At 46.6% G+C, this 14,750-nt stretch overlaps 1 protein-coding gene across 3 annotated transcripts in view; it reads right to left on the reverse strand.

Annotated features, from left to right (window-relative positions):
• Positions 1–2,430: 2,430 nt before the first annotated feature.
• Positions 2,431–14,750, reverse strand: part of ITGA11 (integrin subunit alpha 11) — a 49,493-nt gene continuing 37,173 nt past the window's right edge. For all 3 annotated transcript variants that reach the window (XM_064722081.1, XM_064722080.1, XM_064722082.1), the window contains 8 exons: positions 14,394–14,483; positions 12,880–12,970; positions 12,659–12,772; positions 7,013–7,099; positions 6,431–6,541; positions 4,872–4,967; positions 4,437–4,550; positions 2,431–3,582 (listed from right to left, as the gene is read on the reverse strand). In XM_064722081.1, the coding sequence (XP_064578151.1) occupies positions 3,505–3,582; positions 4,437–4,550; positions 4,872–4,967; positions 6,431–6,541; positions 7,013–7,099; positions 12,659–12,772; positions 12,880–12,970; positions 14,394–14,483 (781 nt within the window). In that variant the 3' untranslated portion in view covers positions 2,431–3,504. The remainder of the gene's footprint in view (positions 3,583–4,436; positions 4,551–4,871; positions 4,968–6,430; positions 6,542–7,012; positions 7,100–12,658; positions 12,773–12,879; positions 12,971–14,393; positions 14,484–14,750) is intronic.

The raw sequence follows: 14,750 nt of genomic DNA on the forward strand, positions 1-14,750 counted from the left end.
ATGTCAGTGTATTTGTAATATATAAAAAATATATCAATGTATTTATATATATAAAACATCTGTGTGTATATATATATATAAATATATCAGTGTATTTGTAATATATAAAATTATATAAATGTATTTATATATATATAAAACATCCGTGTATTTATATATATAAATATATCAGTGTATTTGTAATATATATAAAATATATCAATGTATTTATATATATATAAAACATCCGTGTATATATATATAAATATATTAGTGTATTTGTAATATATAAAAAATATATAAATGTATTTATATATATAAAACATCCATGTATATATATATAAATATATTAGTGTATTTGTAATATATAAAAAATATATAAATGTATTTATATATATATAAAACATCCGTGTATATATATATAAATATATCAATGTATTTGTAATATATATAAAATATATCAATGTATTTATATATATAAAACATATCCGTGTATATATATATAAATATATTAGTGTATTTGTAATATATAAAAAATATATAAATGTATTTATATATATATAAAACATCCGTGTATTTATATATATAAATATATCAGTGTATTTGTAATATATAAAAAATATATAAATGTATTTATATATATATAAAACATCCGTGTATTTATATATATAAATATATCAATGTATTTGTAATATATATAAAATATATCAATGTATTTATATATATATAAAACATCCGTGTATTTATATATATAAATATATCAGTGTATTTGTAATATATATAAAATATATCAATGTATTTATATATATAAAAAACATATCCGTGTATATATATATAAATATATTAGTGTATTCATATATATAAATATATCAATGTGTGTGTATATATAAATATATAGATGTATGTATAAAAGCATATCAATGTCTATATATAATAAATATTGTATATTTATAGAAAACTTATTAAAATATATTTATATAAATTATAGCTAGATATAGAAATAAAATATAAAGTATTTATGCTTTGTATTTTTATGTATACACACACACATATATTTTATATATTTAATGTATTTATATATATACATGTATATAGAAGTACATACACACATATATTTTATGTGTGTGTATATATATATATATATACATATATACATCTAAGTTATATTTGTAGACATATGCACATGTATAAACATTTTCTAAAAATTATTTATAAATGTATATGCACATAAAGTGTGTGTGTAGATATATGTCCATAGATATAAAACCACAAATATATATATAAATTACATATGTGTGCATATATTTTATATATAAGTAAATATATTTAAATATATATATTTAGCTATAAGTAAAATATATAAATGGTATATATTTATATATTTATGTATATATAATATATGAACACATATTTTATAGATGTATATTATATACACATATACATAAATTATATGTATACTTATAGATAATGTATAATATACACTATATATGCATATATATTATGAACATATTTATGAAAATATATATTATATGTGTCATATGTACGTATATAATATATATTATTATTTTATATATAGGATATGTAGTATATATAGTATAATATATATATTATCTATATTACACATATAATAGATATTATATGTAATACACATAATATAGATATTAGATTTAATAGATATAGATATAGATATAGATATAGATATAGATATAGATATATACACACAACATATATACTTATACATAAATAACAAAAATAATATAAATATAAATAATACAAGTGTGTATATAAAATGTAAATATATTGATATATATTACATATTTCTATGTATAAATATATCTAATTACATACATAATCTGATATATATTTTATACTTGCATATACATACATATTTATGCATATATATGCATTTTTTGTATACATATACATAGAGATATATAGATATATACATATATATGTATGTGTATATATATGTATATTTGTGTATGTATATATTTACATACGTGTATATATGTGTATACATATATTAAAACATAGATGTATAAAATATATATTAAATTAATGATGTTATATATATATATATATAAAAATCCTGGAGGTGCCTGCCCCTTCCTTCCAGCTCTCCATCCCTTTCCCTCTGTGTGCCGGGATCCAGATCCTGGGAATGTGGTCGGGAGGATCCTGTTGAGCTCCCAGTCCACCAAAAACTGGGAAATGCACAATTCCCACTCCAGCTGAGGGTTTAATTTAATTTAATTAATTTAATTTAAGTTTTTTTATCCCATTTTTTCCCATGTTTGGGTCTTCCAAAGGCTTCACTTGGCTGCTCATCCTTTTCAAACATCCTTGGAAAACCTCACATCCCTTAGAAATCAAGGATGGAAAAATTCCAGGATCCATCCCCTCCCCAGTCCTAGAGCATTCCCCCTCATATCCACAGAACAAATGGAACAGACACCAGGAATTTTTAAAATACCATGTTTTTAATCCTTAAAAAATGCCAGGAACACTATGTCCCGAACCTCACCCTGCATCCAGAAAAATCCTCTTCCCTCTTCTCCATAAAATTAATATTAGCATAAATAATTCTGCTATGCCAAGGGCATTCCTGCCCTTAAAATTCCATGATTTCCATGGCACCAGCTATGTACAGGTATGATACACGTGGGCTCCCCAAACTGCTCTGCTGGGACAAAACTCATCAAACTGCTTTTTAATTAATTCTTTACATGATTTTAAATTTTTTCAAAATTATTTCTAAGTTTGTGGTTTGCTTTTTTTTTTGTTTTTTTGGGCGGGATTTTTAATATTTTTCCCCTCCTTCTTTCCTTCCTGTTTTTAGAAGAATTATGTACAGCTGGACACGGGAGATTTGGCATTTAAGGTGCTTGAAATCACAAGAATTTCATTCAGTGCATTCAGACTAATTAACGCCTCCGCTTAATTACTCCTGTTAACGAAGGCAGTTTGAGAGCCGTGGCCAGCAGAGCCCGGGATCCGCGACAGCTCCGCCCCGGGAAGGAGCAATCCATGGGGGAATTTTTGGGAAAATATTTTTATTTTAAGGAGTTTTCCAGCTCCACATCAGGGACCCCTCACGTCGGTGTCCCCTCGTCCCCACCTTGGTGAAATCCCAGTCGGAAGCACTTCCGAGGAGATTTTTGGGGAATTTTTGGTTGATTTGAGGCTTTTTTTTTTTTTAATGGAACCCCAGTTGAAAGCACCTCTGAGGATGTTTTTTGGGACTTTTTGGTTGGTTTGTGGTGTTTTTAATGGAATCCCAGTTAGAAGCACCTCTGAGGTGATTTTTGGGGGATTTTCCACTGATTTGAGGGTTTTTTTTTAATGGAATCCCAGTCGAAATCACCTCCGACGAGTTTTCTGGGGAATTTTCAGTCGGTTCGAGGGGGTTTTTTTGATGGCTTTTAAGCGCCGTCCCAACAAGGGGCGTTCTCTCATCCTGCTGCAAAGCCAAGCTCAGCCCCGAATCCCTCGGGATTCCCGGGAATCTCCGGAGCTGGGACGGGGTCACTCCATCCCGTGGGAATTCTGCTCCCGGGAATTCTGCTCTCTGCGCCGGCGGCTCCCGCTCTTGAAGAACCCGAGCTGTGGGGAGGGAAGGGAAACAAAACCCCGCTGTTATCCCGGGAGATTCCAGTGGGACGGTGTGGGATCTCAGGATCTGAGTCCTGAGGTGCCACCGAGAGCACCCTTGGGGGGCTCGGGAGTCCTGGAATGTTCCAGAAGTGTCTGGTGGCTGGACTTTGATCCTACACAGGAGACGACACCTGTATGAGGACAGGAGGGTTTCACCGGGGTGAATGGTGAAGGGATTGGTTAATTAGAGGGTGAAACACAGGGTTTAGGATTTCTGTACAGGGGGGTTTAGAGAAGTAAGATGGAGGAATTGGGGCGTGTCCTGTCCTCCTTCTTCTTCTTCTTCTTCTTCTTCTCCTCCATCTTCTGTGGTGATGGTGGCACTTTGGGATTGGTCATTACTGAAAGTGCACCGGGTAATAAGAATAAATGGTATTGGGGAAAAATGATAAATATTGTACACGTAACCATGGGTATAAAGATAGGTGACTGTCCGGAGGGCAGCACAGTGTGCTCATGGCTGGCTGCTGAGCAGAGCTCTGTCGGGCCGAGAGAAAATCTTTTAGATAAACAATTAATAAACATAAAAACCGAAAGAAGAACTGAAGCCTCTTCTCGTCCTTCGATACGCGGCTGCCCCAAGGCCACCCCGGGCCTTTCCAGGCCCTTCAAACAGCCGAAAACCCGACAGGACGGCAGCTGGAAGTTGGTCCTGGATGTCGTTTCTATACGGGAAAGGGGTTTTTGGAGGAGGTTTTGAGGATTCTTGGTGGTGTTTAGGAGTTGTTAAGGGTGCTGGACATGGATCCAGAGGGTTCCTCCATGCATGGGAATCTCCAAAGATTCCCCCAAAATCGTCTCACCTTCCAGAGCGCCAGGACCAGCAGGGCCAGGAGCAGGAGACCTCCGAAGGTGCTCCCGAGGATGATCCAGATGGGAATCTGCGATTCCTCGGGCTTGGAGATCTCAAAGGTGATCTGGAGGAGAGAAAACACCGCGGATTCCAGGCAGGAATGGCGGGGAAAAGGGGACAGCGGGAATGCTGAGCAGCCCTTCCTTTGGGAATGCTGCACCGAGGGTTTGGCTGGGTTTTCCCTGTGGAATTTGGAGATTCCAGGATCAGAGCTGCACCGAGTTTTTCCAGACCTGGTTCCCTCTCCATCCCAAGGGGATCAGGGCAGGGTGTGGCCACATCCCGAAATTCTGGGTCCCTCCATCCACAGGGATTCTCCCAGTGGGATCAGGGCAGGGTGTGGCAGCATCCCGAAATTCCGGGTGCCCCCAATCCCAGGGCTGACCTGGCGGCTGGGATCCTCCTCCCGGAAAACGAAGGGGCTCCGGAAGCGCCGCTGGAGCGCGGCGATCGTGGTGAGCTTCAGTGCCTTGAACTTCAGCTGCACGGAGAGGGCTGGGGTGAGCATTCCATGTGGAAAAGGAGCCCCCATTCCCAATGGATCCATCCCATCCCCATGGGCTGGGGTGAGCATTCCACGTGGAAAAGGAGCCCCCATTCCCAACAGGATCCATCCTATCCCCATGGGCTGGGACGAGCATTCCATGTGGAAAAGGAGCTCCCATTCCCATGGAATCCATCCCATCCTCATTGGCTGGGGTGAGCATTCCACATGGAAAAGGAGCTCCCATTCCCCATGGAATCCATCCTATCCCCATGGGCTGGGGTGAGCATTCCATGTGGAAAAGGAGCCCCCATTCCCAACGGGATCCATCCCATCCCCATGGGCTGGGGTGAGCATCCCACGTGGAAAAGGAGCCCCCATTCCCAACGGGATCCATCCCATCCCCATGGGCTGGGATGAGCATTCCACGTGGAAAAGGAGCCCCCATTCCCCATGGGATCCATCCCATCCCCATGGGCTGGGGTGAGCATTCCACGTGGAAAAGGAGCCCCCATTCCCAACGGGATCCATCCCATCCCCATGGGCTGGGACGAGCATTCCACGTGGAAAAGGAGCCCCCATTCCCAACGGGATCCATCCCATCCCCATGGGCTGGGGTGAGCATTCCACGTGGAAAAGGAGCCCCCATTCCCAACGGGATCCATCCCATCCCCATGGGCTGGGGTGAGCATGCCACGTGGAAAAGGAGCCCCCATTCCCCATGGGATCCATCCCATCTCCATGGGCTGGGATGAGCTTTGAGCGTGGAAAAGGAGCCCCAATTCCCAACGGAATCCATCCCATCCCCATGGGCTGGGATGAGCATTGCGCTTGGAAAAGGAGCCCCCATTCCCAACGGGATCCATCCCATCCCAATGGGCTGGGGTGAGCATTGCACGTGGAAAAGGAGCCCCCATTCCCAACGGGATCCATCCATCCCCATGGATTGGGGTGAGCATTCCACGTGGAAAAGGAGCCCCCATTCCCAACGGGATCCATCCCATCCCCATGGGCTGGGACGAGCATTCCACATGGAAAAGGAGCCCCCATTCCCAACAGGATCCATCCCATCCCCATGGGCTGGGATGAGCATCCCACGTGGAAAAGGAGCCCCCATTCCCAACGGGATCCATCCCATCCCCATGGCTTTGTATCCATAGGGATTCTCTTTGCATCCATGGGAGAGGAGGATGCAGGGCAGGCAGGGAGTGGGGCAGAACAACAGCAAAAAGAAGTTTTAGATTAATTAAATTTGAATTAATTAATAAATTATGGAATTAAATAATCCATAATGAGGGGCTGTGGATGCATGACCCAATAGGATAAGCGGCTTTGGGAGCAAAAACCACCCCATACATTCCTGGGCTTCCTGGGGGAGGGAAAAATCCCACATTTTTGGGGTGCGAGGGTTCCTTTGGGGGATTTCTCCCTGAAATCCACATTTTCTGGTGGGCACTCACTGCTTTCAGAGACTTCATCCACAGATTCCCACGCAGGTGCAGGTTCAGCTCCTCGTTGGGGGCCAATTTCACCTCGCAGTCGATGGAAACCACGTCGGAGTTGCTGTGGTTCTGCAAAGGGAAATGTGGGATCACAGCTGGAGAAGGAGGGAAAATCCCACTGGGATTCATCCCTGGGATGGATCCCACTGAGGGAGGGAGGATCCCACATGTCCATGCTCCTGTGTGGCCAAAAAAATCCCCCCATTCTTTACATTTTCTCCCCTTTTCACCCCAAACTTCCCAGTTTTGCTGGGTTTTGTGCTGCTCTTTCCCTCCAAGTTTTCCCTTGGAAAAAAAATGATCCTGATCTTTGTGAGCTGGAGAATCCCCTCGCTCCCCATAAACCCTGAGTATTAACGGGGCTTAAATTGCAGTGGCTGAGAGGAAAAATAAAAACAAAACTTCAGAAGGGCTTAAAAATCTCAAAAAAAAATTCCAGCGTCCACGTGCCCCTCCCACAACCATTGGCCATCCCTATTCCAGGTTTTTCCCTGTTTTGGGATATCCTGGAGCCAGGATTGGCCCTGTGCAGGCCAGTACCAGGTGTGGGGTGCGGGACAGGTCCTCCTCGGCCGGGGTTCTCCGGTAGTCAGTGGTGTTGCCCCAGATGCTGCAGGTCGTGTTTTCCTGTGGGAGAAGCCGATGGAATTCCAGCACGGACACGGGATCGTGGCAGTGGCTTCTCTGTGCCCCCATCCCGAATCAGGGATCCCCAGCACGCCCCAGGATGGGCTGGAGCTGGGATGGAGTTTGGCACGCCATGGGATGTGGCTGGAGGGCTGGGATCCCATCCTAAACTGGGCTGGAATCTCATCTTAAATTGGGACAGAATCCCATCCTAAACCAGGCTGGAATCCCGTCCAAAACTTGGACAGAATCCAATCCTAAACCAGGCTGGGATCCCATCCTAAATTGGGCTTGAATTCCATCCTAAACTGGGCTTGAATTCCATCCTAAACTGGGCTGGAATCCCATCCTAAACTGGGCTGGAATCCCACCGTAAACTGGACTTGAATCCCGTCCTAAATTGGGCTTGAATCCCATCCTAAATTGGGCTTGAATCCCATCCTAAACTGGGCTTGAATCCCATCCTAAACTGGGCTTGAATCCCATCCTAAACTGGACTTGAATCCCATCCTAAATTGGGCTTGAATCCCATCCTAAATTGGGCTTGAATTCCATCCTAAACCAGGCCTGAATCTCATCATAAACTGGGACAGAATGCCATCTGAAAATGAGCTAGAATCCCATCCTAAAACACACTAGAATCCCATCCTAAACCAGGACAGAATCCCACCCTAAATGGGGATGGAATCCCATCCTAAACTGGGATGATCTAGAATCCCATCCTAAACTGGGACAGAATGACATCCTAAAATGGCCTAGAATCCACTCCTAAACTGGGCTAGAATCCCACCCTAAACCATGCTGGAATCCCACCCTAAACTGGGCTGGAATCCCATCCTAAACCAGGCTGGAATCCCATCCTAAAACACGCCAGAATCCCACCCTAAACTGGGCTGAAATCCCATCCTAAACTGAGACAGAATGACATCCTAAAATGGCCTAGAATCCCCTCCTAAACTGGGCTAGAATTTCATCCTAAACCATGCTGGAATCCCATCTGAAATCAGGCTGGAATCCCACCCTGAAATGGTCTAGAATCCCATCCTAAAATGATCTAGAATCCCACCCTAAATCGGGCTGGAATCCCATCCTAAAATGATCTAGAATCCCACCCTAATTCGGGCTGGAATCCCACCCTAAACCGGGCTGGAATCCCACCCTAAACCGGGCTGGAATCCCACCCTAAATCGGGCTGGAATCCCACCCTAAACCAGGCTGGAATCCCACCCTAAATCGGGCTGGAATCCCACCCTAAACCGGGCTGGAATCCCATCCTAAACCAGGCTGGAATCCCACCCTAAACCGAGCTGGAATCCCACCCTAAACCAGGCTGGAATCCCACCCTAAACCAGGCTGGAATCCCACCCTAAACCAGGCTGGAATCCCACCCTAAACCAGGCTGGAATCCCACCCTAAACCGGGCTGGAATCCCACCCTAAACCGAGCTGGAATCCCACCCTAAATCGGGCTGGAATCCCACCCTAAACCGGGCTGGAATCCCACCCTAAACCGGGCTGGAATCCCACCCTAAACCGGGCTGGAATCCCATCCTAAAACACGCCAGAATCCCATCTTAAATACGCTAGAATCCCACCCTAAACTGGGCTGAAATCCCATCCTAAACTGAGACAGAATGACATCCTAAAATGGTCTAGAATCCCACCCTAAACCGAGCTGGAATCCCACCCTAAACCGGGCTGGAATCCCACCTGAAACCAGGCTGGAATCCCATCCTAAAATGGTCTAGAATCCCATCCTAAAATGGGCTGGAATCCCATCCTAAACTGGGCTGGAATCCCACCCTAAACTGGGCTGGAATCCCACCCTAAACCGGGCTGGAATCCCACCCTAAATCGGGCTGGAATCCCACCCTGAACCGGGCTGGAATCCCACCTGAAACCAGGCTGGAATCCCACCCTAAACCGGGCTGGAATCCCACCCTAAACCGGGCTGGAATCCCATCCTAAACTGAGACAGAATGACATCCTAAAATGGTCTAGAATCCCATCCTAAACTGGGATGGAATCCCACCCTAAACCATGCTGGAATCCCACCCTAAACCATGCTGGAATCCCACCCTAAACCATGCTGGAATCCCACCCTAAACCAGGCTGGAATCCCACCCTAAACCGGGCTGGAATCCCACCCTAAACCGGGCTGGAATCCCACCCTAAATCGGGCTGGAATCCCACCCTAAACCGGGCTGGAATCCCATCTGAAACCGGGCTGGAATCCCACCCCAAATCGAGCTGGAATCCCATCCTAAACCGGGCTGGAATCCCATCCTAATCCAGGCTGGAATCCCATCCTAATCCAGGCTGGAATCCCACCCTGAACCAGGTTGGAATCCCATCCTAAACCATGCTGGAATCCCACTCTAAACCAGGCTGGAATCCCATCCTAAAACACGCCAGAATCCCATCTTAAACACGCTAGAATCCCACCCTAAACTGGGCTGAAATCCCATCCTAAACTGAGACAGAAAGACATCCTAAAATGGCCTAGTATCCCCTCCTAAACTGAGCTGGAATCCCACCCTAAACTGGGCTAGAATCCCACCCTAAACCAGGTTGGAATCCCACCCTAAACCGGGCTGGAATCCCATCTGAAACCGGGCTGGAATCCCACCCTAAACCGGGCTGGAATCCCACCCTAAACCGGGCTGGAATCCCATCCTAAAATGGTCTAGAATCCCATCCTAAACTGGGATGGAATCCCACCCTAAACCAGGCTGGAATCCCACCCTGAACCAGGCTGGAATCCCACCCTAAATCGGGCTGGAATCCCACCCTAATCCGGGCTGGAATCCCACCCGAAACCGGGCTGGAATCCACCCTAAACCAGGTTGGAATCCCACCCTAAACCGGGCTGGAATCCCACCCTAACCCGGGCTGGAATCCCACCCTAACCCGGGCTGGAATCCCACCCTGACCCGGGCTGGAATCCCACCCTAAACCGAGCTGGAATCCCACCCTAAACCGGGCTGGAATCCCACCCTAAACCGGGCTGGAATCCCACCCTAAAACGGGCTGGAATCCCACCCTAAACCGGGCTGGAATCCCACCCTAAACCATGCTGGAATCCCACCCTAAATTGGGCTGGAATCCCACCCTAAATCGGGCTGGAATCCCACCCTAAACCAGGCTGGAATCCCACCCTAAACCGGGCTGGAATCCCACCCTAAACCGGGCTGGAATCCCACCCTAAACCGGGCTGGAATCCCATCCTAAAACACGCCAGAATCCCATCTTAAATACGCTAGAATCCCACCCTAAACTGGGCTGAAATCCCATCCTAAACTGAGACAGAATGACATCCTAAAATGGTCTAGAATCCCATCCTAAAATGATCTAGAATCCCACCCTAAACCGGGCTGGAATCCCACCCTAAACCGGGCTGGAATCCCACCCTAAACCAGGCTGGAATCCCACCCTAAAATGGTCTAGAATCCCACCCTAAACCAGGCTGGAATCCCACCCTGAACCGGGCTGGAATCCCATCCTAAATACGCTACAATCCCACCCTAAACCGGGCTGAAATCCCATCCTAAACTGAGACAGAATGACATCCTAAAATGGTCTAGAATCCCATCCTAAAATGATCTAGAATCCCATCCTAAACCGGGCTGGAATCCCACCCTGAACCGGGCTGGAATCCCACCCTAAACCGGGCTGGAATCCCACCCTAAACCGGGCTGGAATCCCACCCTAAACCGAGCTGGAATCCCACCCTAAACCGAGCTGGAATCCCACCCTAAACCGGGCTGGAATCCCACCCTAAACCGGGCTGGAATCCCACCCTGAACCGGGCTGGAATCCCACCCTAATCCAGGCTGGAATCCCACCCTAAACCGGGCTGGAATCCCACCCTAAACCGGGCTGGAATCCCACCCTAAATTGGGCTGGAATCCCACCCCTAAACCGGGCTGGAATCCCACCCTAAATTGGGCTGGAATCCCACCCCTAAACCGAGCTGGAATCCCACCCTAATCCAGGTTGGAATCCCACCCTAAACCAGGCTGGAATCCCACCCTAAACCAGGCTGGAATCCCACCCTGCACCGCCATCCCTGGAATCCCATCCTAAACCAGGCTGGAATCCCACCCTAAACCGGGCTGGAATCCCACCCTGAACCGAGCTGGAATCCCACCCTAAACCATCCTGGAATCCCACCCTGCCCCGCCATCCCTGGAATCCCACCCTAAACCGGGCTGGAATCCCACCCTAAACCGGGCTGGAATCCCACCCTAAACCAGGCTGGAATCCCACCCTAAACCAGGCTGGAATCCCACCCTGAACCGGGCTGGAATCCCACCCTAAACCAGGCTGGAATCCCACCCTGAACCGGGCTGGAATCCCACCCTAAACCGGGCTGGAATCCCACCCTAAACCGGGCTGGAATCCCACCCTAAACCGGGCTGGAATCCCACCCTGAACCAGGCTGGAATCCCACCCTAAACCGGGCTGGAATCCCACCCTAAACCATGCTGGAATCCCACCCTGAACCGGGCTGCAATCCCATCCTAAAACACGCCAGAATCCCACCCTAAACTGGGCTGAAATCCCATCCTAAAATGACCTAGAATCCCATCCTAAACTGGGCTGGAATCCCACCCTAAACCGGGCTGGAATCCCACCCTAAACCAGGCTGGAATCCCACCCGAAACCAGGCTGGAATCCCATCCTAAAATGATCTAGAATCCCATCCTAAACTGGGATGGAATCCCACCCTAAACCGGGCTGGAATCCCACCCTAAACCGGGCTGGAATCCCACCCTGAACCGGGCTGGAATCCCACCCTAAACCTGGCTGGAATCCCACCCTAAACCGGGCTGGAATCCCACCCTAAACCAGGCTGGAATCCCACCCTAAACCGGGCTGGAATCCCACCCTAAACCAGGCTGGAATCCCACCCTGAACCGGGCTGGAATCCCACCCTGAACCGGGCTGGAATCCCACCCTAAACCGGGCTGGAATCCCACCCTGAACCGGGCTGGAATCCCACCCTAAACCGGGCTGGAATCCCACCCTAAACCGGGCTGGAATCCCACCCTAAACCATGCTGGAATCCCACCCTGAACCGGGCTGGAATCCCACCCTAATCCAGGCTGGAATCCCACCCTAAACCGGGCTGGAATCCCATCCAAAAACACGCCAGAATCCCATCTTAAATACGCTAGAATCCCACGCTAAACTGGGCTGGAATCCCATCCTAAACTGAGACAGAATGACATCCTAAAATGGCCTAGAATCCCATCCTAAAATGATCTAGAATCCCACCCTAAACGGGGCTGGAATCCCACCTGAAACCTGGCTGGAATCCCATCCTAAAATGATCTAGAATCCCACCCTAAACCAGGCTGGAATCCCACCCTAAACCGGGCTGGAATCCCACCCTAAACCGGGCTGGAATCCCACCCTAAACCGGGCTGGAATCCCACCCTAAACCGGGCTGGAATCCCACCCTAAACCATGCTGGAATCCCACCCTAAACCAGGCTGGAATCCCACCCTAAATTGGGCTGGAATCCCACCCTGCCCCGCCATCCCTGGAATCCCACCTGGTCTGCCCGGAACTCCGTGGGCAGCAGCAGCCGGTTGCCCGCCCGGGTGGCCACGGGCACGGTGATCTTGAGGGTCACCCCTTGCACCGGGAAGAACCCCAGGTTCTGCAGCTGCCAGGGAAGAGCACAGGGATGCGTTGGGATCGGGGAATGGGGATCCCTGCTCCCGGGGCTGATCCCAAATCCAGGAGAACTCAGGGATCCGGGTTCCTGCTCACCGTGAAGGTGCAGTGGAAGGGGGGCCCCATGGGGTTGGATGCATCCAGGGAATTGTTGGATCTGATCTCAAAATAGTCCAGGCTTGACGTCCTGTGGGGCAAAAAGTGACAAAGGGGTTTGTAGAATTTCCCCTTTCTTTGTAGGATTTTCCCTTTTCTCTGCAAGACTTTCCCCTTTCTCTACAGGACTTTCCCCTTTCTGTATAGGATATTCCCCTTTTCTTTGCAGGATTTCCCCTTTTATTGCAGAATTTTCCCCTTTCTGTATAGGATATTCCCCTTTTCTTTGCAGGATTTCCCCTTTTATTGCAGAATTTTCCCTTTCTTTATAGCATTTTCCCCTTTTCTTTGCAGGATTTCCCCTTTTGTTGCAGAATTTTCCCTTTCTGTATAGGATATTCCCCTTTTCTTTGCAGGATTTCCCCTTTTATTGTAGAATTTCCCCTTTCTTTATAGGATTTTCCCTTTTCTCTACAGAACTTCCCCCTTTCTGTATAGGATATTCCCCTTTCTGTATAGGATATTCCCCTTTTCTTTGCAGGATTTCCCCTTTTATTGCAGAATTTTCCCTTTCTTTATAGCATTTTCCCTTTTCTTTGCAGGATTTCCCCTTTTATTGCAGAATTTTCCCTTTCTTTATAGCATTTTCCCTTTTCTTTGCAGGATTTTCTTGCCTTTTAATAAAGCAGAGCCATCCCAGGCCCTGGCTGAGGTTTGGATGTCACAGGAGGTAAATCAATCCCTGCTTTGCAGCTGGAGAGGAGGGAAAAGAGCCAGGAATATCCCGTGGGAACCCCTTCAGGAGCACCTGTGATGGCCCCAAATCCCCACATTCTTTCGAATTCTCTCCCTCCTTTTGCCACTCCAAAATTCCCAAATTTGATATTTTCTGCGCTCTTCTTTCCCTCCAGGTTTTCTCTTCATTCCGAACCGGAGACTCCCCTCGCTCCCCATAAATCCTAAATATTAAAGGAATTTTATTTTGAGGCGTCTGAGTAAAAAATATAAAATGACCGAAGGGCTGAAAAATCCCAGAAAAATTCCAGCAAGCAGCGCCAGGGAATGTGCTTTGGGATCCCTGGTTTTCCCATCAGCAGCTTCCTAAATTATCTCTGCCTTCATCCCTGGCTGTCCCAGACTTGAATTCCCAGCGATTCCACGCTCATCCCACAGCTGAGCTTCCCTCTGATGGTTTTGTGGGATGGCCACAGGCCCAGACACTGGGAACACCTGTTATGGCCATCATTACCTCCAAGAATTCCCTTTTTTTTCCCATAAAAACTCACCCTCACACCTCTTCAATAAAATTTATGCCTTTAAACATCGGCAGAGTCCAGCTCCCCGCGGCTCGCCAATTTTATAAAAAGCTCTCCCTTGACTTTACGCCTCCTGTTTTTTCAATAAAAATTCCCAAATTAAACCTGGGTTTGAAGGCTGCTCCCAGCTGGTTTTCCCAAGGGGTTTTTCCCAATCCATGACCTCCCCGGAGCCAAATCCCATCCCAAACCCCTCACCTGGTGAAGAGCAGGTCGGCCTCGTACTTGAGCTGGAAGTTGAGGTGGGCAACGTTGTCCTCCTTGGTGCTCTCCTTCTCCTCGCTGTCACTGCAACAGCAGCAGGGCCAGGGGGTCAGGCAGCAGCCAAATCCCCCCCGGGAATGTGTTTTTTTGGGAATGCTGATTTTGGTCAAAGCAGGATTTTAATCTGAGATTTTTATCATTAAAATGATTCGGAGGGAGGTGTCACCCCCAGCAGTTTAAAGTGGTGTAGGGGAAGCATCCTCTGCTCTAATTGGTGAAACGTAAAAAAAAAAACCTAATTAATATTAATAATTTAGTTAATTAATTCAATTATTTATTAATAATTTAATA

The sequence above is a fragment of the Zonotrichia leucophrys genome, chromosome 10 (genome assembly GCF_028769735.1).
Source record: "Zonotrichia leucophrys gambelii isolate GWCS_2022_RI chromosome 10, RI_Zleu_2.0, whole genome shotgun sequence".
NCBI classification, from domain to species: Eukaryota; Metazoa; Chordata; class Aves; order Passeriformes; family Passerellidae; genus Zonotrichia; species Zonotrichia leucophrys.